The 26531-nt window shown below is 39.2% G+C and overlaps 1 protein-coding gene and 1 pseudogene across 6 annotated transcripts in view; both read left to right on the top strand.

The window, feature by feature from the left end:
• The window catches only part of A1CF (APOBEC1 complementation factor), a 79433-nt gene extending 56317 nt beyond the window's left edge, over positions 1-23116 (top strand). For 5 of the 6 annotated variants that reach the window (XM_028513791.2, XM_036027558.1, XM_036027557.1 and 2 more), the window contains 7 exons: positions 2414-2578; positions 6607-6704; positions 9998-10268; positions 12214-12419; positions 15933-16069; positions 16792-16943; positions 22785-23116. In XM_028513791.2, coding sequence (XP_028369592.1) covers positions 2414-2578; positions 6607-6704; positions 9998-10268; positions 12214-12419; positions 15933-16069; positions 16792-16943; positions 22785-22936 — 1181 coding nt within the window. In that variant the 3' untranslated portion in view covers positions 22937-23116. The remainder of the gene's footprint in view (positions 1-2413; positions 2579-6606; positions 6705-9997; positions 10269-12213; positions 12420-15932; positions 16070-16791; positions 16944-22784) is intronic. The other variant, XM_036027556.1, reaches the window with a different exon arrangement.
• Positions 16991-18242, top strand: LOC114496203 (annotated as a pseudogene).
• Positions 23117-26531: the final 3415 nt, after the last annotated feature.

Consider the following 26531-nt stretch of genomic DNA (forward strand, 5'->3'; position numbering starts at 1 on the left):
GGAAACATTTATTGAGCATCTACAACATAACTTGTTCTCTTCTAAATAACATGAGAGATTCTTAAAAAATGATACCCAGCTACTAGACTCACAGTATACATTCCAAGGCAACTATATATACATGAATATACATATATACATTTATGTAACAATTCAGTAATATATAATTCAGTAATATATATTGGTAATAATATATATTCAGTAATATATATTACTGAATTATAATTTTAAAATGATCAGCTAAGTCCCTTATGTGCATTATCTTTCTTTGTTGTCTTCACAACAAACCTAATAAGGAAGTACTTTTATTATCCCAGTTTCATGGATGAGGAAATTGGTGCTCAGAGAGGTTAAGCTTCCTAGCTGGGACCACAGATCTGATATTTGAACTTGTCAGATTTCAAAGCCTATATTCCCAAATCACTCTGCAGCACTGACTTCCACAGGGGTGTTTATGGAAATCACTGCTTCCCAAACATCCTCTCCCTTCTGTCCCTTTTAGCCTTTTGCAAATATTTAGGCTCATGGATAACTTAACCATGGCCCTAGTCTGGGAAGGCAAAAGCCAGTGTGCACAACAGTGGCTCTCAACCTTGTCTGCACGTCAGAATGAACTGAGATGCTTGTAAGAGTCCTGAGGCCCAGACCACTTATATCAGAGTTGGTCAGGAAAGTCCAAGGGTCAGTGGGAGTGGGTAAATCTTTAACGGCCACCCCAGGAGAAAACCAGAAGACATGACTTGCCAATTTCCATGGTATTAACACTCCCACTGCAGCTGATTTCAAGCTACCAACATGATAACAACTGGCTCACACAATTCTGAAAATTTAACAATCTATTCTTGCAAATAAGGAGGAACTGGATCCAGCACACCACTGAGTGGAACCCAGGTTTCAGTATTTTTTAAAACTCTTTCCAGACTGAGGACCACTGGGCTACAGAAATCAGAGTCACCTAGGATAATGCAAACAGCAAAGTCTATGTAAAGCATGGAACAGGAAGGGAGGGAAAGCACAAGGAATGGAAGGTAAAGGAAGGGAAGGAGGAGGAGGGAAGAGGAGGGAAGTGAAGGAAAAAAGTAATTTTTAAAAAATCTATTCTATGAGAAGCAATGCAGGACAAGGTACCTAGCCAGCTTGGGTAGCAAGAGCCAGGATCTCCAGGATCAGCTAATTTATTACAATGAGCCCATCTGGGGGGTTTTAGAATGTCAACACCACCACTGCTTTCACTGACTACTTTTTAAAGAATAAAAAGATGCATTTTGATGGAAAATAACTGCTTCCCATATGTACCAATTAAACAACAAAACCTTTACCAATACTGAAAATTTCTGATTTTGTTCCCTCAGGCTTTTATTGTTTCCAGGATATAGCCTGTTCCATAACAATATAAAACAAATGAGATTTTTTATCAGATTTGAAACTGAACTGACCCTTACACTCCTCTCATTGTTTCAACATGGATCCGTGCTGTCGAAGAGGGGGTGACAGGGACTGGGTAATAAATAACAGAAGCGGTGGGGAAGTGAAATAGGTCTGGGCAGGCTATCTTCTTGAAAGCTCATTTCCTCTTCTATAAAATTGAGAAAGGCATTCCCCTCCCCACAGAGTGGCCCTGAGGTAGCGTATGGGAAACACAAGTACAGTGCAAGACACTGAGTAAACTGCAAGTTTTAGAAATGGAAAAATATATGTGGTCATTGGCAACAATTAATCTTTTAAGAAGAGTTCAGTTTCTCACCATAGACTCTTCCATTGCTCTCTGGCTTCTTAATTTGGATTAAAAAATTGTTTTTCTCTGGATTCCCAAGTTGTGCATGTTCCAAAAGAGAGAGAACTAGGAGGGAAGACAGTGGATGGGAGCCCTGACCAAGTGAAACAGAGAGCAAGCTAGGCAAGTCTGAGCCTGACCCGCCATGCCCAGGCGCCATTCAGGACAGCTCCGTGGTGGCACCTGGCCACACAGCTTCCAACGGCAGCAGAAACACTTCCTAGTGACCCTTCTAATGCTTTGTGAAGTCAGGCTTGATGTGTGGGCCTTAAATCCATTCTTTCCCTTTCTCCCCTTTGCCCTCTCAGCTCTAACAACTACCTTCACCCAGTAGGAGCTGCTGTAAGACCCGACCATGCCCATTGCTGCCTCATTTCTGTCTGGCTTCAAACCACATCCTAGTTCCCTTTATACATGGTCATTACAATAAGCCACTTACCATACAGAAGTTCCCTCTAGCCAGCTCCTACATTTATTTGGAATGTCTCTTAAAGTCACTAATCACCTCTTTTAATATTGTTCTTCTCGTTCAATTAAGACCTCAAAGATCAGTTTAATTTACAAGGCCATCAGTCTGAATCGAGGTAATATTGTCCTGATTTCTACCTAATTCACCATACTTGTGATTTTTTTCAACAGGAAGAATCCAACTATGGGGACACCCTATTGCAGTAGACTGGGCAGAGCCAGAAGTAGAAGTTGATGAAGACACAATGTCTTCGGTGAAAATCCTATATGTAAGAAACCTAATGCTGTCTACCTCTGAAGAAATGATTGAAAAAGAATTCAACAATATTAAACCAGGTAAGACATATCACAGAAGACTACTTCTTCAAAATGTACTTGAAAAATACTTATACTTATGATGACTTTCATAACTTTAAATAGGATATCTTTCATTTATCATTCTCATCATTGCATTCAAACTGTAAAAACTATATTCCCACTTTTTGATTAGAAAATAGGGACATGTGGTCCTATATTTATCAATATTATAATTTTACATTTATCTGTGTGATTACTTAATGAATACACATTTCCTTCACTAAACTATAAATTTTATGATATTTTTTTGCTCTTATTATGTCTTCAGCCCCTGTCTCCATGTCTGGCATGTAGTAGATGCTCAATAAATATTTATTGTGTTAAGGAATATGTGGCCATATCTACAGACTAATGTAGGGTTTCTCAACTTCAGTATTTTTGATATTTGGGACCGGATAACTTTTGGTTCTTGAGGTCTGTCCTATGCATTATAAAATATTTAACAGCATCCAGGCCTCTGCCCACTAGATGCCACTTAGCAACCCCCCAAGATGTAATAATCAAAACTGTCTCCAGACATTGCCAACTTAATCATAGAGGGCAAAAGTGCTGCACTTTGGAACCACTGTTTTCATGGAATATGATTGTGACTTCAGGTACATAAGTAAGTGGGTGACAATTAATTCTAGGAAACTCATTCAGATGAAGAGGAAAGGAAAGGAATAGAGGGAAGGTGGAGGGGGATCATTAGTCATTGCTCACCGTGTCCACACTTTTCAGTATCACTCTGAAGTCCTAAGATAGACTCCCCGGCCTTTTTCTCTCATACAGGAACTACAACACAAAGACAGGTGAAGATACAATGTCCAAAAAGCATTTCCCAAAGCCAGTTCTGTAGAACATTATTTCTACAAACTGTGAGAAGTTTTTTATTGCTTAAAGGGGTCCATAGTCAAATGTTTGCAAACACCAGATTCAGCAAAATTAAACAGATTTTTTCTGTAGTGGGACTTACAAGGTCCTTAACATTCTAATAGACTTTGACAGTCTCCAAAAGAAGAAATGATGGATGCTGGATTTCCCAAATATTTGGACTGTGAATCCCATTTTTTGGCAGACCACCTCATGGGATTAGTGTCTTGGAACACACTCTAGCCTAAGTTTATCACTGTGGTAACACCTTTCCACAAGTGAGAATTTTTCTGTCTCTGGGCAGCAACTCTCTAGGTGGTTGATAAACATGGTCCATGGTGCCATCATGTTAAAACTGCCTAAGAATATTCACTTCACACAGTCATGTTGCCTGTTTCCGTCTCTGGGTGCTGAGTCAGGTCTAACAGGATAAGCTAATTTGTTTTAAACATAATTAGTAAGAAGGTCATTTCTCCCTTTTCAAAAACTCACCAAAGATTTATCTGTTTCCAGCCTTCAGGAACTCTGCCTTCCTGCCATGTTAGTATATTGGGTGGATCCATGCCACGAGCTAGAAATCCATAATTAATGCAGAGGCTGCAAATGACTGACTGCCTCACTATGCGCCAGGCATTGCGGGGGGCACTTTCACAGCATGTGTCATTCATTCATCACCACAACCCTATGAAGTAGATTACTTTATTACTTAAGTGATTTTCTAGGTTAGAAAACTAGGACCCAGAACAATTAATTAAGTTGCCCAGGATCATATGGTTAACAAAGGGCAAATATCAAATTTGAGTCTAGGTCTGCTTAAGAGCTTGTTCTTAACAGCTCTATGACCCACATGCCCCATCCTTACCCCATTCACTCATTCATTTAACTGTCATTACTTTAGTAGCTCCTTTATGCCAGGCACTGTGGGAGGTGCTAACAAGCATGAAATGCATGTGAAAGGAGTTTAAGATGCTCCAGAAAAATAATAGAAATGACAATCTACCCTTGGGGTACAGAGAAGACTCCTGTTTAGGAGACATCTGAAGGTTGATGCAGTTGTAGGGACAGGAACAGGCGTGTGTATAAGTAATGCTTCCTCACCACCTCTCCCCACTTTGCGTTGACTTTTCTACTTTCCCAGAGTGAATAATACTTCTTATTTTTATATACTTAAAACATTACCTTTTTTGGGAAAGGGCTGGAGTGAGAAACTACTGAACGGCTGCTTCCTTTCATAGTTACTGGTTATCAGCTTTCCCATCTGCATGTTGAAGAGAAACACATGCCCAGGCCCCATTAATTATATGACAATAATACATGAATTACAGAGAGTGGATGAATAGCAGACACCTGCTGTATTGGAAAGAAAAAGCCAACCAGCTTGTTTTCTAGTGGAAAAGATGTGTTTAGATCCCTCAGAGAAATCAGAGCATTCCCGGTAAATATTTGACCATATATTATTTTAACCCTGATTAGCCTGAAAGTAGTACAATGCCACTCAGAAAAATAAATGACAATCAGAGCAGAAACCAGGGCCAAAAAATGTATGTCCTCCCCCTTCATAGAGCCTTAGGGTATCTGCTGAAATTCTAATTATAGTTATTCTACAGAATCTGATTTTCCTAAAACAGTTCAGCATCAGAATCACCTGGAGGGCTTGTTAAACTAGACTTCTAGCCCTGCCCCCAGAGTTGTTGATTGAGTAGTTGGGGGGTGGAGCAAGCTCAAGTGTCTGCATTTCTATGAAGTCGCAGGCTAGTGCTCTCATTGCTGCTCTGAGGACCTCACTTTGAGAACCTTGGTCCTCTGATAATCTTCCCTTTGGACTGCAGGTGTGTTTCTCTTCAGGTGACTGATGTCTGCTGGCAAACTGATAATGAACAAAGTAATATTTTTCAAGTTACAATTCCAGAGATTCAGAGAGTCTTTTTCATCATAGCTGATGGATTACCACTGATATTTTATTGCCTCACTTTCTGCCAAATGTTGATTAATCAGTAAACAAATTCCTATACACTAAAGAAGGAAAGCATCAATATGAGTCATGTGGTGAAGGTTACTGTAGAGAAAAACAGCTTTTATGACACAAACTCTCACTTTCTCATTTGCCTGTAGTATGAGGCTGAATTTCATTTATGTAAATGTCAAAAATCAGGTATGGGTGGACATTGCTGTTCAAAAATTCAAGCCAACTTCAACATCTGTAAGATAAATTTTAGAATATCTTAATCATTATCACCTGAAAGGTCACCCAACTAATGTGGATGACAGAGGCTGGAGTGTGAATTGACTGAGAAAACTCTCTCATTCCACATACATTTACTGAGTAGCCCTGTGCACACGGCTCTAGTCAGGAACTGGGTGGAGACTAGACCAAGGTGCCTCCAAAGCAGATCCTGTTCTCAGGGTGCTAACAGTCCAGGAGAGATGGAGGATGGCACTGAAGAATAAATGCAGCAAAGACAAGAAGGATAAAGGCCCTCGAGACCCATCTCTTACTTCTCAATCACCAAGACAAGCCATGGGGTAGAGTCAGGAGAATTAGCCCACCCAACACTGAAGGAATAAAGAGGCTACATTGGAATTCAGTTAAGTACATATCTCATGCTTCATGGTCTCGGACACTATTTATTTTCTCAGCTTGGTGAGGCCATCATGCTCTGTACAAACACTGTTATAAGAAGTCAAGGATTGAATGCCAAGAGGAGAGAGAAGTGAAGAACCACAGTGTTTTAAAATTATCCTTACATTACAGCACTATCATCATTCCAAAGGAAGACAGTTTATAACTACTGAACCATGTGGTAGTGTAGGAAACTCTAATGGCTTTGTGGCTTTGGATCTAAGAGGATAACTGAACTTTGATGGGGATGGATGAAAGGAGAACCTATCTCTTCTCCTGATTCTCCCTGGCATTGGGTCCCATGCTTTATTGTCTCCAGAAACTAGGCATAGTAAAAGAAAACCTGGTCTCTCAAGTTGCCCTCAAGTGAGTAAACCTACATTGGCTAGTGTCATGCTAAGCTGCTGCTAACAAGTTCATGTTAAATAAGTTTCCATCTTAACTTCACTCTAGGCAAAAGTTTATTTTTAAAATTGAGTAATCAACAATACTCTTTAGCAACATTTTAATAATACTACTTTCACTCTATTTACAGGTGCTGTGGAGAGGGTGAAGAAAATCCGGGACTATGCTTTTGTGCACTTCAGTAACCGAGAAGACGCAATTGAGGCTATGAAGGCTTTAAATGGGAAGGTAATGTAGGACAAAGCAAATATCCATACAGATTCCACCTGAGTTTGATGTGGAGATTTTGTTAAAAGAACAATCCTGCAAGTCTACCTCATTCAGGCTCTCTTCATCACTGACATGGCTGCCTCAGTCCATTTAAGATGAACAAAAGAAAAATGATGGAAAGTAACAATGGACACATGGTCCATTTGTCCAACCTAGGGCTCGTGGCATTCCTGGAGTTAAAATGACAAGGGGCTATAGAAGTAACAGGAAACCTGAAGGAGAGAGGATTGTACAGAACAGGTCTCTGTGAGAGGACTAGTGATCTTTGGTCGAGAAGTACATCCAGGCTAAAGTAACCTCTCAGAGGGAGCCAGAAGAAATAGTCCAAACTTGCTGTTCACTCTCCTGCCAGGACTCCCCATGGGCCAAATCCAACCATAACCCAGAAGGTGTAGGAGCCCTGAAGAGGACTCCATTTAGAGCACCCAGCCCAGGGCAGAGAGGCTGGAGACCAGGGTCCAGGGGTGGAGTGGAAGGAGGTGGGGGCCGCGGTAGCTGATCTGGAGAGCAAACGGAGGCTCTCCCACAATAGGCCCTTCAGCTTCAGTGAGGCCCAGGAGTAACAGCTTCTCCAGCACCTACAGAAATGTTTGAGTCCTGAGGGAAAGAGTATGAACTTCAAAATACAAAAATAAAACTGCAGAGCAAAAATTAATGCATATTTAATGTGTCTATAAAGCAAAACATTGTTTTATCATTATTACACTTAATAATATCCTGAGAATGTTATTATTTTGAAAACAACATGCAGATTAGACTTTTTCAATTTGAAAACATTCCTAAGTATACATAATAATTGCTAAAAAGGGATAATCTGAATTAAATACTAATTCATGATTATATGATTATTAAATAAACTACTAATTTATTATTAATTTATAAAGAACCAAAACACTGGAATAATTACAATGAAAAACTATTCAAATTTTTCCCAATATTTAAGGCTATATATATATATATATATATATATATGTTTATAGCTAGTTTTTGTATAACAATGGATACATATATTATGCAGTTAAAATATATTCAATATTATTATTAAGTATAAACTAAATATTATAATTGTATTTCACTATAATGTGGTATGGGAAAATCAAAAGTAAGTCTGCTTAGGAACTTTGAAGTCTTTTAAGTATGCATGCGGATATTTGTATTTAACTTGTTAAACAACATGAGACTGAAGTTTTGTGTAGTAGAATAAGGATCATATTTATCATGTAAGGAAATGAACTAAGAGTTGAAATTTTACAGAGTAGGAAGAGAGATGTAATTGGAACTAGTTAAAAAGTTACTACAGTCACCCAAATGGAAAAAAATAGGGCTTGAACTAGGGTGGGAATGGAATGTAGAAGAAAGCTCTACCGACGACTGTGGGGTAGGGTAGGGGGTAAACTCAAAGGGCCCAGGAACTGATTGGCTATAGGGGTGAGGAACAAGGATGAGTCATTACAGGTTTTTAATATGGGAAACAAGGGTAATACTGTTAGGGAAGCCAGGAGGAAAGCCTATTTGGAGAGAAAAGTGATGAATTAAGCTTTGGATATAATTCTCCATATATTCTGTAAATATTATGGATGTCTGTAATGTACAAGAAATTTTCCTAGGCTTGGGCTATACAGATCAATGAGATATTGTCTTAGCTCTTGAAAGGTCTAAACCAACTAACAAATACAAAGCTGAGTTTAAAACACTGTTGGGGTGGTAGAGGAACACAAAACAAAATCTATTACAATAAGGAACCTGACTTTAGAGAATGCAATCATTTTATTACAAACATCTCTTGATATGAGTGCCTATAAACAGAGACCTATTTTGGTTTCTTAACTTCTTTAAGAAAGGACTGATATAAAGAATAATATATCCCATTCGCTTGATTCCTTCAATACTCCATTTCTTCTAATTACATCAATGGTAATACAACACAGTTGAATACCAGCTGGATGCTCTCTCTCGGTGTGTTTCACCTAACATATTTGACATCAGCTCCTGTGACTAAAAAGTAGGGTAGATGTATAGAACCAAGGCTAAGTTGCCCCAGAGGCAGAACAAAATGCTCAGAATCCCTATGAAGCACAAGCTTCATCCAGCAGACTTCAGTGATCCAGGAACCACTGAATCAATTGCTCATGACATCAGGTAATAAGGTTGCTTCGGCTACTTTATTATCATCTTTATAGAATCAGCTACTATAAAAGGGAATTTTTGCAGAAACACTTGACATCATTTCTTTTCTATATATAAAATAGTAGTCCATCTTATTCTTACTAGAAAGAAGCCACAAAAGCTTTCTCACAATACCTTGTCCCTTTGATAAGAAATACATTAACCTATCAAGTATTTGTTGAGAGCCACCTTTTTCTCTTGTGTATGCCAGTGATACATAGAAGTGAGTGAGACATGTAGATCTACACACAGCTATTCTTTTTAACTATTACCTTCAACTGTTATCTGGAGCCATTTGCAACATCAAAAATTTGTGTCAGACTAGAACCACTTCAGTAACTCTTGAGGACACATTTTAAGGAGTGCCTGACTTGAGAAACCTCAACACTGTCCCACCATCTCCGTTTGTTAGTTCCCAACTCTTCCAAAAGGCTTCCTCACAAGGAAGTACAAATGGGAGACAATGTAATAGCCTCACAGTTTCCTCCTCCTTGAGTCAGGCACCACTTTCAGCCTCTCCTCCTTCCCAGTGAAAACTTACTTATTTCGTAGCTACCCGAAGGAGAAAGACATTTAGCTGTCTGGCAGCCAGAAAGGCCTAACTGGGCAGCCCATTCCAAAATGCTAACAATTGTAAGATCTCTTTACTGGTTTCCTTTCACCTTCATTGGACTCTTGTAGGTAGTGGAGATGATGTTCCACCCATATAACCTAAAATGTATTAGAATTATACAATTATGTAAATATGTCATTTAAAACATGTGTCACATTAAAAGTATTACATAATTCTCTGTCATGGTGACTGTATTCAGATAATTATCACCAATATGTTAATGGACAGTGGTCACTTTATCCCTGTGAAACCCTGCTGGCAGCTGATATGCAACTTATCAATGGAACTATTTAGGGAAAATTTAACTTACATACAAAGACCAAGCTATAAAGAGACAAGATATATACAATTGAAACAGTCAGTACACACACGCAAATGGGCTAACACAGAAGGAAATGCATTACGAGGGCTCAACCACACTTGTTTGTCTTTACATCTTCTTGTTTTGCTTTTTTCTTGCTCCCTACTGCAGGTGCTGGATGGTTCCCCCATTGAAGTGACCCTAGCCAAACCAGTGGACAAAGACAGTTATGTTAGATATACCCGAGGCACAGGTGGAAGGGGTACCATGCTGCAAGGAGAGTACACCTACTCTTTGGGCCATGTTTATGATCCTACCACAGCCTACCTCGGAGCCCCTATCTTCTATGCACCCCAGGCCTATACAATTCCCAGCCTTCATTTCCCAGCCACCAAAGGGCATCTTGGCAATAGGGCCATTATCCGAGCCCCTTCTGTAAGAGGTAATACTAATCAGTTCTTGCCTTAGGATAACTCCGTGATTTCAAATGATTTGTATTGCAATAGCCTTAGACAAATTGGATGGGTCCACTGGGAGAAAAGGACTTGAAAATTGTTTGTTAAAAATCAAATATTATATCAATAGTTTTCCTTCCATAGGAATCTTTTTTTCACATTACAACTGGTTATTGAGAAAAAAACTTGGTCACAGCATAGTACAAATGAGTCTATGAACACATTTGATCTTTGCATGGACCCATAAAATTTGCACAAACTAAATCTCAGGTCCACAATTGTTCGCTTTTCTCTTATGATTGAATCACCACATTGCATTCATTTGTGACTTATCACAAAACTTCCAAGTGAAAGTGGTATGGTCCAATGGAAACCAATGACCTCAAATAGCAAAAACATGTTAAGGCACTTATTTGATAGTGACTTGGTGGAATAATCTTTGTACATAAATCATAAATTATCATAAATTTATTCTAACATATGTAAGATGCTCTCATCTACTTCTCCAAGAAATGTGTGTTATGCCTCCTAAAAAGCCACACTATTCAGGAACTCAACATTTTTTTAAATGTGGGTAACTACATAGTAAAGCACAAATAGAAGAGAAAAAACTCAGTCTACTAAACCATAAATCTTTCCTTTTGAATCCTGCAAAAACTGCAAATGTTCAAGCAGTTTTCTGAACTCAGGCAGTTCAAGCAATATTGAAGATAAGGGAAACAATCTTCTTTATTCCCAAGAAACTAGTTTGTCTCTGCCTAGTGGGATCCTTCAGATTAGTCATGCTAGAATGTGGCTAGTACAGACAGAATCCCAGTTCCACCTTCTAAATAAGACACCCAACTAGGCAATTCAACAACAAACTGTGCATTTAAATCCATTCTTGGGTTTGACTTAGAGGCAAACAGGCATGTCCAGATTACTGTGGAAACATTTATTTTACTGTGTTTTACTATTTTTCAGGAGAACTGAATTGACCATCCAAGGAGTGCTAGTCTTCAACAGCCTTAAAAGTCTCACACTCCTGGTACACGCACTTCCCCCCAAATTCCAATGCGAAAGAAGTCATTAGGATTTCCTTCAGAATAATCAGTCTATATGGTGACAAATTATGTCACTGAAACATTATGCATTTATAATCTAAAATCACATCATTAAACATTTCATATATGAAATGTAAGTTGTCAACCAGTTGTAATGTAAGATCAAAACAAACTCTACTCAAGGGGGAAAAATAACTGTCTGATAACAAGAAAAAAATCAATGAATGATATTCATGGATGAAGGGTAATCATTTTAACATTTTTATCTTTATGTTACCAATAAGAAATCAAAGTAGCAATGTGAAAAATAAAATCAAAAGGAATCTATTAATGAAACTCAATGGAAATTTAAGCCTCACATTGACAGAACATAAGGTAGAAGATGGTGAACATAAAATGCCTTCTAAATGTTCATTTTCCAACAGATCATTGGGAATGGAATTATTGGAAAAGCTAGAATTCATTTCTGATTTACTGATCAATGCAAAATGCAAGACGGATTTTAATGCATTTGGTCATTTCATGTTGTGATGATCTAAAAATCACCTTCCCAATGTTTATTATTCTATAGAAAAATGTCAACAAAAGGTTAACTGAAGACAGAAACTGCAAAATTTTTCTCTGTACCCAAGTTTTTAAGTTGCCCATGCACTTACCAATAACTTTGATAGTATTATTTTCTTCCACAGACAGTTAAAAAAACAAACGAACAAAGACACCTCTGGTGAACTCTGCTTTATGTTGAGTTTCATTACATTAGAATCCTACAGTTTTCTACCCATCTTCAGGGAAGTAATCAATGTGACTTGGGCTAACTTTTCCATTACAGTAAGATTCAGGGTGATTTTCTGGTGGTTTGATTCAGTTTAATGCCTTCTTACATTCCTAGACATTTACATGAATGTACCTGTAGGGGCTGCGGGAGTGAGAGGACTGGGCGGCCGTGGCTATTTGGCATACACAGGCCTGGGCCGTGGATATCAGGTCAAAGGAGACAAGAAAGAAGACAAACTCTATGATCTTTTACCTGGGATGGAACTCACCCCCATGAATCCTGTTACCTTAAAACCCCAAGGAATTAAACTTGCTCCCCAGGTAGGTGATGTTATTCCAGAGATAGTTTCTTTAAGTTGAGCCAAAGTCCACTATTCACCCTCCATCAAATGATGTGACTTGATCCCTACTTGGGTTATGGTGTTTTATTTTGTCTTGTTTTTCTTTTACATAGATAAAGTGCCCAATCCACATAATGTGCTATCAGAGATGCTGAGTGCTGAAGGCCATTAGTCCATCATAGACTGTCTTTTATAGAACTATAAAGTGTGGCACCTTAAATAATCTTGCACTGAAATGAAAAGATCCTGAGAGCTATTGAGAATTATCAACCAATACCTTAAATAAGATAATATGAAGCAAAGACCATGGTTCAAAATAAATGCCAGTTGTGTGTGAGCCAGGTTAGTTAGCAAATGAAGGGTGTTCATGACAGTGAATGAACAGACTATTTAGAACAACTTTTCTTGCAAACATTGTGTTTAAGAGAAAACACCATGCTATCTATAATGATATTATGACTCATATTAACTATAAGACGCCATCAGTCATGCCAAATTAAGTTTTCTACTGTGATTATATTTATGCAGCAGCATTATAGTGAGTTTTTATTGCTTCCTTTTTGCAGTTCTAAGTCTCCAGGTTTCTGCAGGACGCTGTGGTGTTTATTATGGGAAAGTTAAAAGTGATAAGAGTTGTTTTAGTATGGAAACTGAGTAACAAACATGGTTAAAAATAACACAAAACTGGTTCTACGTTAACCCTTAGATTCTTCCCTGTGCAGTACTGCCGATCTCTCTGCAGAGGCACTTTTGCTGAGTCATCAATAACCAGTTGTTAAGCGTTATAGTCTGTATGCTCTGAAGAAAATTTTCCTGCTCTTACCCCAAAGGCATGAGCCTCAAATGCATGGAAGTAGCCTATGACTGCAATCAAGTAGAAAACTTGGTTTTCTAAAAGCTCATCTTGAGTATTTGTGTGTGTGTGTGTGTGTGTGTGTGTGTGTGAAATTACTGGCTTTCTTATAAATACAAATTAGTATACCTAAGGTTTCTGTTATCTCTACACAATTAAAAAAAAAAACAGTGCCAGCCCTGGCTGGCATAGCTCAGTGAATTGAGCACGGGCTGTGAATCAAAGTGTCGCAGGTTCGATTCCCAGTCAAGGTACATGCCTGGGTTGCAGGCCATGACCCCCAGCAACCACACGTTGATGTTTCTCTCTCTCTCTCTTTCTCCCTCCCTTCCCTCTCTAAAAAATAAATAAATAAAATCTTAAAAAAAAAAAAACAGTGCCTATCAGAATGGTAAACAGCAATCATTTGTTTTTTTCAAAAACCATTTATTAGGCATCCTTTATGTACAAGTATTTTGCTGGTTTCTGGGGATAGAAAATTGAATATAACACAATCCTTGCCATCGAAAATTGTATGACATAGGAAAAGTAATCCAATTAAAAATAGTCAAAAGACCTGAATAGACATTTTCCCAATTGCAATATTAAATGGTCAATAGATTTTTAAAAATGAAGAAAACCTGTCATTTGCAACATGGAGGGACCTTGAGTACGCTAAGTCAGTCAGACAGAGAAAGAAAATACTGTATGATAACATGTGTGGAATCTTAAAAAATAAAATATCCAAACTCAAAAAAAGAGACCAAGTTTGTGGTCACCAGAGGTGGATAGATGGTGAGATTGGGGGAGTTAGGGGAAGGTGGTCAAAAGATACAAGCTTTTCATTATAAGATACATAAGTACCAGGGATATAATGCACAGCATGATGACTATAATTAATGCCACCATATGATATATATGCAAATTGTTAAGAGAGTAAATTCTAAGAGTTCTTATCACAAGGAAAATATTTTTTCTTTTTTATTCTTTTTCTTGTTATTGATTCTAAATGAGATGATGGATGCTAACTAAACTTAGGGCAATCGTTTTATGATATATGTAAGTCAAACCATTATGCTGTACGATGGAAACTCAGTGATGTATGTCAGTTTTATCTCAATAAAACTTGGGGAAAAAATTACATGGCCAGTCAGTGAGAGGATACTGACAAGTACACAGATAATTATAATACAAACTAGCAAGTGCCATGAGTTTGGACTCAGAGCTTTGCTTAGAAAGCACAAAGCTAGTCATCCAATCTCCCTTGGCTTAAAACTGAAAATAATTAAAATCCTGCAAAAACTAAAAATCTTCTAAGATAATAAAAAATGACGATCATGATAAATTCTGTGTAATCGTTCTAAGAGCTGCTATAGATGAGTAGTGACCTCTGCTTTTGATATCAAACCCAGGTTAAAAATTGGTCAAGCTTTTTATTAAAATATGGGTATCCATCCCTATTAACTAATGAAAATTCTTCAATTAACTTGTCCCCGAATTTCTTCAACTATGGCTTAGAAACTGAAAATCATGGCACCCCACCAGCCAGCACGGATGGAACCCTAACAATTCCATAGTGGAGGTACCAACTTCCAACAAGGAAAGCAGAGGATCAAGTTCTGCCCTGCAGGGCCTGTAGTTAGAGCTGGGGCTGCTCCCTCAGAGTGTATTTACCCAAAGAGCATAAACACAATAACTGCCAGCCAAAGCAATTTACAATTGCCCAGGTACTTTAGAGACTGCTTTGTAGATGACAAGAGTTGCAACAAAATTGAAAATAGTAAGAGCAAAATGTAATAAAGAAGACACAAGCAATCTAGAAATTTAGTAAACTGGAAAATGTTATACTAGTGTAGCTGTACTGGTGTTAGAACACAGGAGATAAGTTCCACAGAGTCATCCTGGGACATTGTTTGTCCCAAAGAGTTTTTTCTTTGTCAGATGAATGCCGTATTTTGCACACTTTACTGGATCTGCTAACTACTGGGAGCCTTGGGGCTTGCGGGCCACCAAAAATGGCTTCAGGATGCAGAAAATATGTGCCTTTAGACATGATTCAGTTTGGAATAATGATAGGGGAAAAACATGCGGAAAGATGTTATAAATCAGATTATTGTAAAAACAACCAGAAGTGTTTTGCCAAACACATTGCAACTGTCAATACTTGTCTATTAATGCTCATCAACAAAGACTAACTCATTGAACTTTAAAACTCTATTTTTATAAAAATGTGAAGATGAACCCTACGATAAATAACACGAAATAAGAATTCTGTATTCTTAGGTTATTTTCTCTAGACCATTATAAACAGAAGGATTGAGAATAATTATGAGTAAACCCAGCCACACAGCACTGGTATATCAATTTACTTAAATGATAAAATTAAACTGCTGGTAAAAGTTATAGCTAATGGGCTAAACTAAATGCATATTAGAATAAATGATGTGAAGATGGTTTTTATAAATTAATAAACCTAACATTTTTAAATGGAGTTCAAATGGAGCTCATCTTAAATTTTAAGGGTCATTAAACCATGTGGCATTTTATATCTTTTCATATTACCTGAAACTCTGAAGGGCGGAGTTGAAAATAACTGAAAGCTGGATAAATAATGCAAATGTGACATTTGAAAGGGAAATCTTTTCTTTTTTACTCTTGTAGATATTAGAAGAAATCTGTCAGAAAAATAACTGGGGACAGCCAGTATATCAGCTACACTCTGCCATCGGACAAGATCAAAGACAACTCTTCTTATACAAAATAACCATTCCTGCTCTGGCCAGCCAGAATCCTGCCATGTGGGTAACTTCTCCAGATTCCTAATCATGTAAATTTTAGAGTAAGAGACTCTCATAAGTTAAGTGCATTTTATCACCATCTAAATAAGATAAATATTCAAGTCTACTACCCACTCATTTTTCATTAAACATGAACGTTGAGATGTAGATAGAGTTCGGGTGTATGTGCCAGCTGTGAGACTGAATCTCAGAGGCCCCAGATTTTGTATAGGCAATGAAGATTGGGTGGTATAACCAACCAATGGAAAACTGCAGATGTTACATTTAATAGAAATGAAAATTAGAATCCATTCTTTTATCTCTATGGTATTTAGGTTGAACCGTATGAAATAACCATTTTATATGAAATAACACCATACCCTGTCATTTAAATTTTGGATCAAAGATACAGCCTCTCTGTTATAGGATATTAACTCCTGAGTTTTACCTTGAGTCTGTATTTCTACATCAATTTAGGAACCATAGTGTTTCACATGCACCTTAGACAATCCACATAAGAGTTGTAAGTATGCTACAGGAAATTATATCAGCCACCAATGTTCTAGGTCAATTTACAGATATTTCTACATGCATATATATTTAGAAGGTTTAATAGCAAATGGAATAAAAATAGACGCACAAAATCCTATCATCCTATCATCTTCAAAAGCTAGCAGCAGCTTAGATTTTTACCTGTCTCAGTAGCACAAGTTTAAAATGCCTACGCTGATTGTGCTTTCCAGCCACCCCTTCACACCTCCGAAGCTAAGTGCCTATGTGGATGAAGCAAAGACATACGCAGCCGAGTATACCCTGCAGACCCTGGGCATTCCCACCGATGGAGCCACCGCTCCAGCTGCACTGGCTACTGCCACTTCTGCTACTGCTTTTCCAGGTATGAAAATACTGGGCCAGGTTGGAAGAGGCAAGTAAGTGTCAAAAATGGAGGTAAAACCTCTCCTCACCCCATCACCCCTATCCCAACTCTGGCTGTCAATGTAATCAGGGGAAGGAGAGCCATAATCCAAAGGAGCCAGAGCAATTGAAATAACTGCTCATTGGTGGTTTCCGCTTTGAAACTACAGATGATAAAGAGAACATTTTGAGAAATGGGGCACACTCACAGATTGTGTGGTGACAAAAGACCCCCCCAAACAAAACGTCCCTGGGGCTTTGGTCGTGTGACTTGCTCAGGTGTTAAAGAGGTGGAGGCAGCAATTTGTGCAAGACCACACAAGGCTAATGGGCAGGTAGTGGAACCAAAGAAAGCTGTTTCTAGAGGGAATTCTGTAACCTGGTGCCCATCTAACAGCCAAGAAAAGTTTTGTTGATGGTACTAAAAAGACACAAATGAGTATAACTCAAGAGACTCCATTGAAAAGTATGGCATGATTAAAACCATAGAAGTCATGGAAGATAGGCACAGTGGGAATAAAAGAGGATTAGCTTTTGTAACTTTTGATAATCGTGAGTCAGTTGATAAAATTGTTGTTCAGAAATACCATACTACTAATGGGCGTAACTGTGAAGTGAAAAAGGCCCTTTCCAAACAAGAAATGCAGTCTGCTGGGTCGCCAAGAGGCCTCGGAGGTGGATCTGGCAACTTCATTGGAGGTGGTGGAGGAAACTTTGGAGGTGGCGGAGGTAACTTCGGCCGTGGTGGCAACTTTGGTGGGAGAGGAGGCTCTGGTGGAGGTGGCGGCAGAGGTAGTTACGGAGGAGGTGATGGTGGGTATAATGGATTTGGAGGTGATGGTGGCAACTATGGTGGTGGTCCTGGCTGCAGTAGTAGAGGAGGCCATGCGGGTGGTGGGAGACCAGGATATGGAGACCAAGGTGCTGGAAATGGTGGCAGTGGTGGAGGATATGATGGTTCCAATGAAAGGGGAAATTTTGGTGGTAACTATGGTGGTGGTGGGAACCATCATTTTAGAAATCACAGCAGACAACAGCAATCAAATTATGGACCCATGAAGGAGGACGGTTTGGTGGAAAAAGCTTGGACAGCCCCTAGGGTGGTGGTTATGGGTCTGCGGGTAGAAGTGGTGGATATGGTAGCAGAAAAGGGCTACAGTTCTTAGCAGGAGAGAGAGCGAGGAGTTGTCAGGAAAGCTGCAGGTTACTTGGAAACAGTCATCACAGGTGCATTAGCAGAACCATACAAATCTGCCAGAGAAGGCACTCTGATCCCTAGTCAGAAAAGTTACTGCAGCTTAAACAGGAAACCCTTCTTGTTCAGGGCTGACATGGCCACAGTTTGCAAAAAGTGCAGCTAAGGATTAATGCAATGTAGTGTCAATTAGAGGTACGTTCCTGAGGGCTTTTATCTGTTGTAGCTTTTTCTTTTCATTACATTGGGTATATTGCCCTGTAAATTGTGGTAGTGGTACCAATAAAAAAATAAGGAATTTTTTATTTTTTATTTTTTGTCAGGTTTAGTTTTTCTACATTTTAAGTATATTTTATTGATTATGTTATCACAGTTTTCCCAAATTTTCCCCCTTTATTCTCCCTCTGCCCTGCACCCCAGAACCCTCCGGCACCCCCCACCTTAGTTCATGTCTATGGGTTGTACATATAAGCTCTTGACTTCTCTGTTTCCTGTACCATTTTTACCTCTCCCCATCTATTTTATGCCTACCAACTATGCTTCTTCTTCCCTGTACTTTTCCCTCCTATTCCCCGCTTCCCCCTCCCTACTGAACCCCCCCCACATGATGTCCATTTCTCTGATTCTTTTCCTGTTCTAGTTGTTTCCTTAGTTTTTGTTTTCATTATTTTTCTTTTCTTTTGGGTTCATTTGTTAATAGTTGTGAGTTTGCTGTCATTTTATTATTCATAGTTTTGATATTCTTCTTTGTCTAAGATAAGTCCCTTTAACATTTCATATAATAATGGTTTGGTGATGATGAACTCCTTTAACTTGACCTTATCTGGGAAGCACTTTATCTGTCCTTCCATTCTGAATGATAGCTTTGCTGGATAGAGCAATCTTGGATGTAGGTCCCTGCCTTTCATGACTTCAAATACTTCTTTCCAGCCCCTTCATGCCTGCAAGGTTTCCTTGAGAAATCAGCTGATAGCCTCATGGGAACTCCTTTGTAGGTAACTCCTTTGTAGGAACTCCTTTCCTCTTGCTGCTTTTAAGATTCTCTCCTTATCTTTAATCTTGGGTAACTTAATGATGATGTGCCCTGGTGCATTCCTCTTTGTGTCCAGCTTCTCTGGGACTCTCTGGGCTTCCTGGACTTGCTAGAAGTCTATTTCCTTCACCAGATTGGGGAAGTTTTCCTTCAGTATTTCAGCTTTTCTACATTTTAGTATGAAACTTTAACAAAATGCAGATTTAGTGTTTCCTTGTGAGTTAATAAGAAGACCATTGTTAATTGCTATTTTATATGAATTTTGCTAAAGTTAGTTATAAAGAAACACCTGCTGACTGGCAGTTTAAGGGGAATCTATTCTCCCCATGTCCAAACCATGAAATGAATGGGCTTTGACATGTAGAAAGAACAGATATTTGCATGTTTTCATTGTGTGTTTTAGAGAAATAGAATTGGGTATTTAAATTAGCATATTTGTGACTTTAATAGCATTAAGATTTACCTTCAAATGAAAAAAATCCAAAATTCCTAAAAAAGGAAGGAAGGAAGGGAGAGAGAAGAAAAGAAAAGAAAAGAAAAGGGGAGGGGAGGGGAGGGGAGGGGAGGGGAGGGGAAGGGAGGGGAGGGGAGGGGAGGGGAGGGGAGGGAGGGGAGCGGAGAGGGAGAGGGGAGGGGAGGGGAGGGGAGGGGAGGGGAGGGGAGGGGAGGGGAGGGGAGAGGAGAGGAGGGGAGAGGAGAGGAGAGGAGAGGAGAGGAGAGGAGAGGAGAGGAGAGGAGAGGAGAGGAGAGGAGAGGAGAGGAGGGAAATGCTGGGCCAGAAACGGCACCCTGCAGAGAGTGTTTGGGAAACCGTGGTAGCATGGACTCATAGAGTTGTTTGTAAGCTCCACCTATGCCATCTGTGGCCAAAATGAATTACCAGATGAGTGAACCATTAAAGTATGAGGCCTGAGAATGGAGCTGGGCAGCAAAAGTGGGGTCTGTCTGGTCTTGGCTCAGCTTCAGCACCTGTGTGATCTTAAATGAATCAGTCTCTCTACATTTTATTTGCTTTGCTTTGCTTTGGTTTTTATTTTTAGTAAGTTTGAAACTACCTATTACTAGATGATGCCTATTTGAGCTCCTATTATGTGCCATATACTCACCTAAACCCCCAGCATGTTACCTCAGCAATGCTCACGATGCCATGAGGGGTAGGTCCTGTCATAACGGCCATCACACAGCTGAAGAAACCCAGTACTGGGAAGATGAAGTTATTGAGCTGTGCTGTCAGCTTTGAAGAAATCCTTGCATGCCCTCCCCAAACCCAATCTTCAATTTTACTTCTATTGCTTTGATTTTTTAGAGCTGTGTAGATCACATTTTTTAAAATTATTTTAAATCAATGTGTGTGTGTGTGTGTGTGTGTGTGTGTGAGAGAGAGAGAGAGGTTCAGCATGCACATGATCAAGTCTCATTTTATGTGTCCTATAATTTTGTATGCTGATTGCCTAAAACAAAGTCTACCTCTAGATCAACAAGCCTTCGGGGTCACATTTAAAAGACTTTTCCCTATTTATTGTATACCTATAACAAATGCTGATAATTTTTAAAAAATTAATCCTCTAGAGAGGGGACCTTTTGGAAATTTTTTCTCACCATTTAGTTTGAGTTAACTCCACTCCTTCTTTTGTAATAAAAGTTTATTTCTTTTAAAGAAATTTGTCATTCTGATGCATAGTGTTCGTATATCCTCATAAGCTCAAATCAGAGAGTTTTGACTTGACCTAGAAATATGACATTCCCACTGATTGATGAGTAATATCTTGGTTATATTAAGGTGTGGGAACTCCATAACCCTCACATTCATAACAACTAGTGTTCACTCTCATTTTCTTTATTTCTCAACATTTGTGAATACATCCTGCACTCTGGCAGGTGAGGATGAAAGTAATGTTTCACATGTAAATGTGGCCTCAATTCCAGCTTTGCTCTGTAGAAAGAGAAGATGTGTGGAGTGCCCCTGAGCGGTTACCAAGGCAACAGCTGTCACCGCAGAGGGCAAGGTCTCCCCTGGGCAGTACTGGGGCCATCAACCCTTTGCTTGCATTCCATAAAATAGGGTGTTGACATGTCTGTCCACGGGGGATATGTGCCAGGACTTCTCAGTTCTTGCCTTCAGTTGAACCCCTCTCCTGCAGAATGCTGTACCCCAAAGACTCTTATCGATTGTACTATAAAAATAAATGACCCACTGTCAGGAGAATTTTAAAGTTCATTCTCACATTGGAAAGGATTTGCTTTTTCCCAAGGTGTTATATCTTACCCTCACTTTTGTTTGCTCCTACAAGAAGTTAAAAAAAAGGGAGGTGGGCATAACAGTTGTCTTGGGAATACGTGAGAATTTGAGGACCTCTCAGAACTTGAGTGTTGAATCAAGCAGAGAATAATAAGCTTCCAGGAAGAAACTTTTTGAAGCACAAATGCTCTTACACCTAAGAAATTTACCAAATTGCAAAAGAAAATTCAAAACCCCTAAAGATAAAGTCTATGCTCCACACACACATTACTTACTCATTTACTTACATTAGATACAGTTTCCAAAATCATGAAAGTAATTGTTAACACATTTCTGATATCCTTGGGAAATGTACCAAACTTCACTAGTGCATTACTCAGCATTAACTGCCCCAAGTGCACAAGCCAAGGAGTGGATTCAATTTTTAAAAAAATAGTCCAGCCAGCTTCCTGCCACCACTTCCTGGGAAGCCACCAGAAAGAAATCAATGTGTCTGGGGTTGGGCTTCCACAGCACGTAGACCAGATGGGTGTGTGTGGGGGGGGGGGGGGGTGTTTTAATTAAATTCCTGTTCATTGCTTAAGTATACGTTCCCCTTTTCCCTGTCATCTTTTATAATTTTTGGATCATCTCAGCAATACCCAGGTTTTGGTCCAAAACAACCAAGTAATACTGTTTTTAGATAAGAGTTGCTATGGTCTCATCTTCAAAAGTGAATATTAATCAACTACACACAATACTAAGGTGAGAGCACGTGATGATTCCTTATTAGTCAAACCCCTCGGTTCCCGGAGGGCAAGGACTAGCCATCCAAACACTCCAAGATGGGCGTCATTTGCCTTTGAGGGTTAGGTCTACATGTGGTCAGGCTAGGTGTTTGCTTTCATGGTGCTTTAGTATAAATACATGCTAAAACCTTACATTTTTCTTCTGCTGGCCTGCCCAGTCCCTACACATACTTCTTGGGCAAAGGCCATGTCTTTTCACATTTCATTTCAGTGGGGCAGGGACGCAGCAGAAGCAGACCCACAAAGCCCCATCGCCCATCCCTGCCTCCTTTGCAAATTCTGAGTACCTCCGAAAGAGCTCTGAACCTCATGCTTTAGTCAACTCAGCATCCTGTTAAGTTTCTGTCTCTTGGAATCATTTCCCAGTGTTTCTAATTCTCGAAGAGCGAAGTGGTTCAGCTACAGGGGCTTGACCTCCCTCGGAGGAATGCTGCCCCCTAGTGAATGAGTTTCCTGAGAGCACCTTCTAAAATGTACAGTTGAGAATACGTACCTATTCCAAACAGAAGACAAGCCCAAAGGAAGTGGAATCCCTCTCATGAAGTTTTCTCTGCCTCCCCCTCCAGGATATGCTGTCCCTAACGCAGCCACGCCTGTGTCCGCAGCCCAGCTCAAGCAAGCAGTGACCCTCGGACAAGACTTAGCAGCATACGCAACATATGAGGTCTACCCCACATTTGCAATGACTGCCCGAGGGGATGGATATGGAGCCTTCTGAAGATATCTTTTTTTTTATTTTAAAAGTAAGACACAAAACTCTACATAGAAAAAAATAAACCTCTAACTCAGTCCCCTCGTGATCACACATAATACTTTTCCTCACGTGATGCCTTTGCTGAGACTGTATGGCTTATACTAACTGTGGAATCATGATAAGAGAACATTGTTCCTAATTCAATCAATTGTTAGGGAGCCTTTTCTCTACAGAAAAGAGCCACTGACCCCAAAAGCTGTTCTTCCAAGGTTGCTGAGTGTCTTGGGAATATGTTTACAAACCCTGACAGAGTGGAGGGAGGTCTCTTAGCCAGCTCGAGTTCAAGGGCGGAGCAGACCTCAGCAGTCAGTAACAACAAAGAGCCAAGTAAACTCCAGAGTGTTAACCCTGGCTTGCAGCTGCAGAGGAAGGTGAGAGGGTGCTTTTCAAACATGTTCCCCATCACCATGGGGCAAGTTCACAGCCTGGAGCTTAGGAAAGACTATCTGAGGTTTGATGAAGTCAGCATCACTGCAGTCAGAAAATTCCATCCAGTTTGTCACAGGTCAGGATCTCCCATCCCCTGCAATCCCAGGGGACTTCCTGCAAATTGATGTGGTATCTTGCAGACACGGCTAATACAATCTAGGCCTATTGTGTATTAAACTCACTAGCCCACTTCTTTTCCCCTAGAAGTCCTGCCCTTCCCAAGGATCCCCACAAAACAATAATCATTCCAACTTGAAATGACATTTTTCTCATATTAAGCATTTGACGTGTCCATATAGATTTATTTTCATTTCAGTCTCACTTTGCTCCTCTCTAATATCTTTAAAAAGTAAATCACATATACAGGCTATCACCTATGATACTTCTGGCTATTCAGCAAATTAAGTGAAACGTCATTTCAAACAAAGAGAGAAGTGAAGATTTACTCTTACATCTTTGGTCTTTTTGCAATACCCAGACTACCATCCAGCATTCAGAAAAAGTCATGTTAACTTGGTTCATCTTTGGACTATCTAACCTGCTTATATCAAACCTGCCAAGAAATCCTCTACCTTCCCTTTGTTTTACTTCCCATAAGTACCAGACAGCTTCAGCATACCTGAGTGCTTTGGCCTTGGAGCCCTCACAGGAAAACCTTATTACCGTCACTGCTGATTAGAAGCTGATTCTTCAGACACTCAAGCAAGGACGTTATTTACCAAAAGCCCCTCTACTTGGGGTCTTCTTCGCCAGGAACACCTGACAGGGGTAAGGGTGCTACAGAACCTGGAATGGAGGGGAGTAGAAGGCACTATACTTGCTTGCCATACTTGCACATGATTGCTTTTTGTTCACAATAGAAATAATCAAATTCCGACACCCAAATACCTGTTACTACTGTGCAAGTCTCATTAGTGGTTTAAGACACAGCATTACCACAATTTCCCTTTTTAAAAAATCCCTTCGCCCTTGTGAAAGTCTACAGGACTGAAGGGAAAACTTAAGTACAAAGGCATTAAAAGTGTGAAAACTCTTCAGTGTAATTCTGTGAACCAAAATCAAGCCAGATTCCAATCAACATCAGACAGATTCCAATAACAAAACCCCCGTCACCTTTCAGTTTCACTAACTCAGACGCTAAAGGCCTCAGTGCTGGAGCTGAAACTCCGACCGACCAGCCTTGTGCTTTCAGCTTTGTGTTTTCCTTCTCAGATTCCCTGGGACAATGTTTCCCAAACCTGACTGCACACTAGAAACACCTGGAGATCTTTCCTTCCCAAGGTCACGCCTTACACCAATTACATCAGAATGTTCGTATTCTGGGTGTCAGTATTTTTTAAAGACCCTTAGCTGATTCCAATGTGCAGCTAAATTTGGGAAATGCTATATTCTTTGTATTTTCACTCTATCATTAATTTTTCCTTTCTATTTGACTTTTTTAAAATAGAAGAATGCAAAAAATATTTGTCTAAGTTAAAACAAATAGCCAAATCACATTTTTACATACATTCGTCTTATCGAAATATCAATTTGAATATAATTCACATTGGCTTCAAACTAACTCTTGGGCCAAACTAATTCTAAAAATGAGAAAGTGAGAAATTCCTCCTTAAGAAATTCATACGTCCAAATTTACACTTCCCCACAGACCAGCTTTCATACTCAGCAAGAATGATTACACTGGGGAGCCCATAAATTCCTACTCAGTCCCCCAAACATTCCAAATTCCAAGAGTAAAAGTTTGAATGCTCTTTAAAGTCTTTAAAAGTAAATGGAAAAGGCAGTCTCTATGTCTAACCAATGCAGAATGGAAGGTTTCATCCCGATGAAGTTTCAATTTAATCAAATGAACAATTAGTAAATATCAGAATCTCTTCATGCTAAAAATCATTATTCCAGACTAAATCACAATCACCTTTTGAAAGCATTAAAAGCAAAGACTTAAGTTTACAATCATGCAAAGGGATCAAGAAAATCACCACTGGAACCCCATCTCGTTACTTGCTCAAGGGGAAACACAAGCATTCACTACATTAACATCCTGAGGAATGATTTTATTCAAGTGAGTAGATGTGGTTTTACTTTTTGCTGAAATGTGACTTCATTCCAGTAAAATTTAGAGAATACTTGGAAATCTACAAGAACACATTCAGAGAATGTGTCTAGCGTGTCACATGTTTGCATCATGTTGCCCAAGGTAATCGTTGTAGAATGAATCCTGCTGTAATGGGTTTGAAACGTTAACAAATGGGATTTGAAAAGCAAGCACAGAACCAAAGTTTACCTTGAATGATGGCTATATATTTTGGACTTCAGAAATTAGCACCAATGTGGTACCTATCGTACCTTGTGTAATGGATCGCTATCCATTTTTTAGTTTTTTCTTAGTTTATTGCTTCCTAGAAAAAATTCACCACAGAAAAAAGTTAAAATGGGTCAACAAACCAAGCAATAATAACAAAATATTTAACCAACCACTTAGAAACAGCTAGTAAATTAGAACAGGGTTTCTAAATTTTGGTACTTAACAGCTCACTGAGGATTAAAATCAACAAATATCACTGAGGAGGAAATGGAACAGCAGTGAGAGTAGATATCGATTTTCTCACCTGTAAAAATGCTGCCCCTTCCCAAGTTGCTGTACTTCTCCACCACCCCATTAGTACAGCGGAAGACTAGCTTTAACTGCAGCAAGTTGCAGTTCTCCTGGGTACTAGTGTTGCCCTCCCACCCCTGCCCACAGTGACAGCACCTAAAATGCTGCTAGAAAGCTACCTCATGTTAAGATAATGTGGAATTCAAAAATATTTAACAACAGAGGACTTACTTCCAAATCACAGTTCCTTCACTTTCTGATAATGGATGGAGATTAACTGTAGTTATGTATTGATGATTGCTGTACAGGAAAGTAGTTTTAGTTTGCCTTAAGTGCTTTTTTGTTAAATACATTCTTTCAATTACATAGATTAGCTTTTTACAAATATTGTTTCAATATAATTTTCAATTTATGTTAATTTTCCCTTTATTTTTAAAGGACTATTTTCTAGTTCTGTCTTGGACAGCTGGGTCATGATTTAAATCCATGGGGACAGGGAAATTCTTCAGGGCAACTTTTGCAGAATAAGGGTCA

The sequence above is a fragment of the Phyllostomus discolor genome, chromosome 5 (genome assembly GCF_004126475.2).
Source record: "Phyllostomus discolor isolate MPI-MPIP mPhyDis1 chromosome 5, mPhyDis1.pri.v3, whole genome shotgun sequence".
Lineage (NCBI taxonomy): Eukaryota > Metazoa > Chordata > Mammalia > Chiroptera > Phyllostomidae > Phyllostomus > Phyllostomus discolor.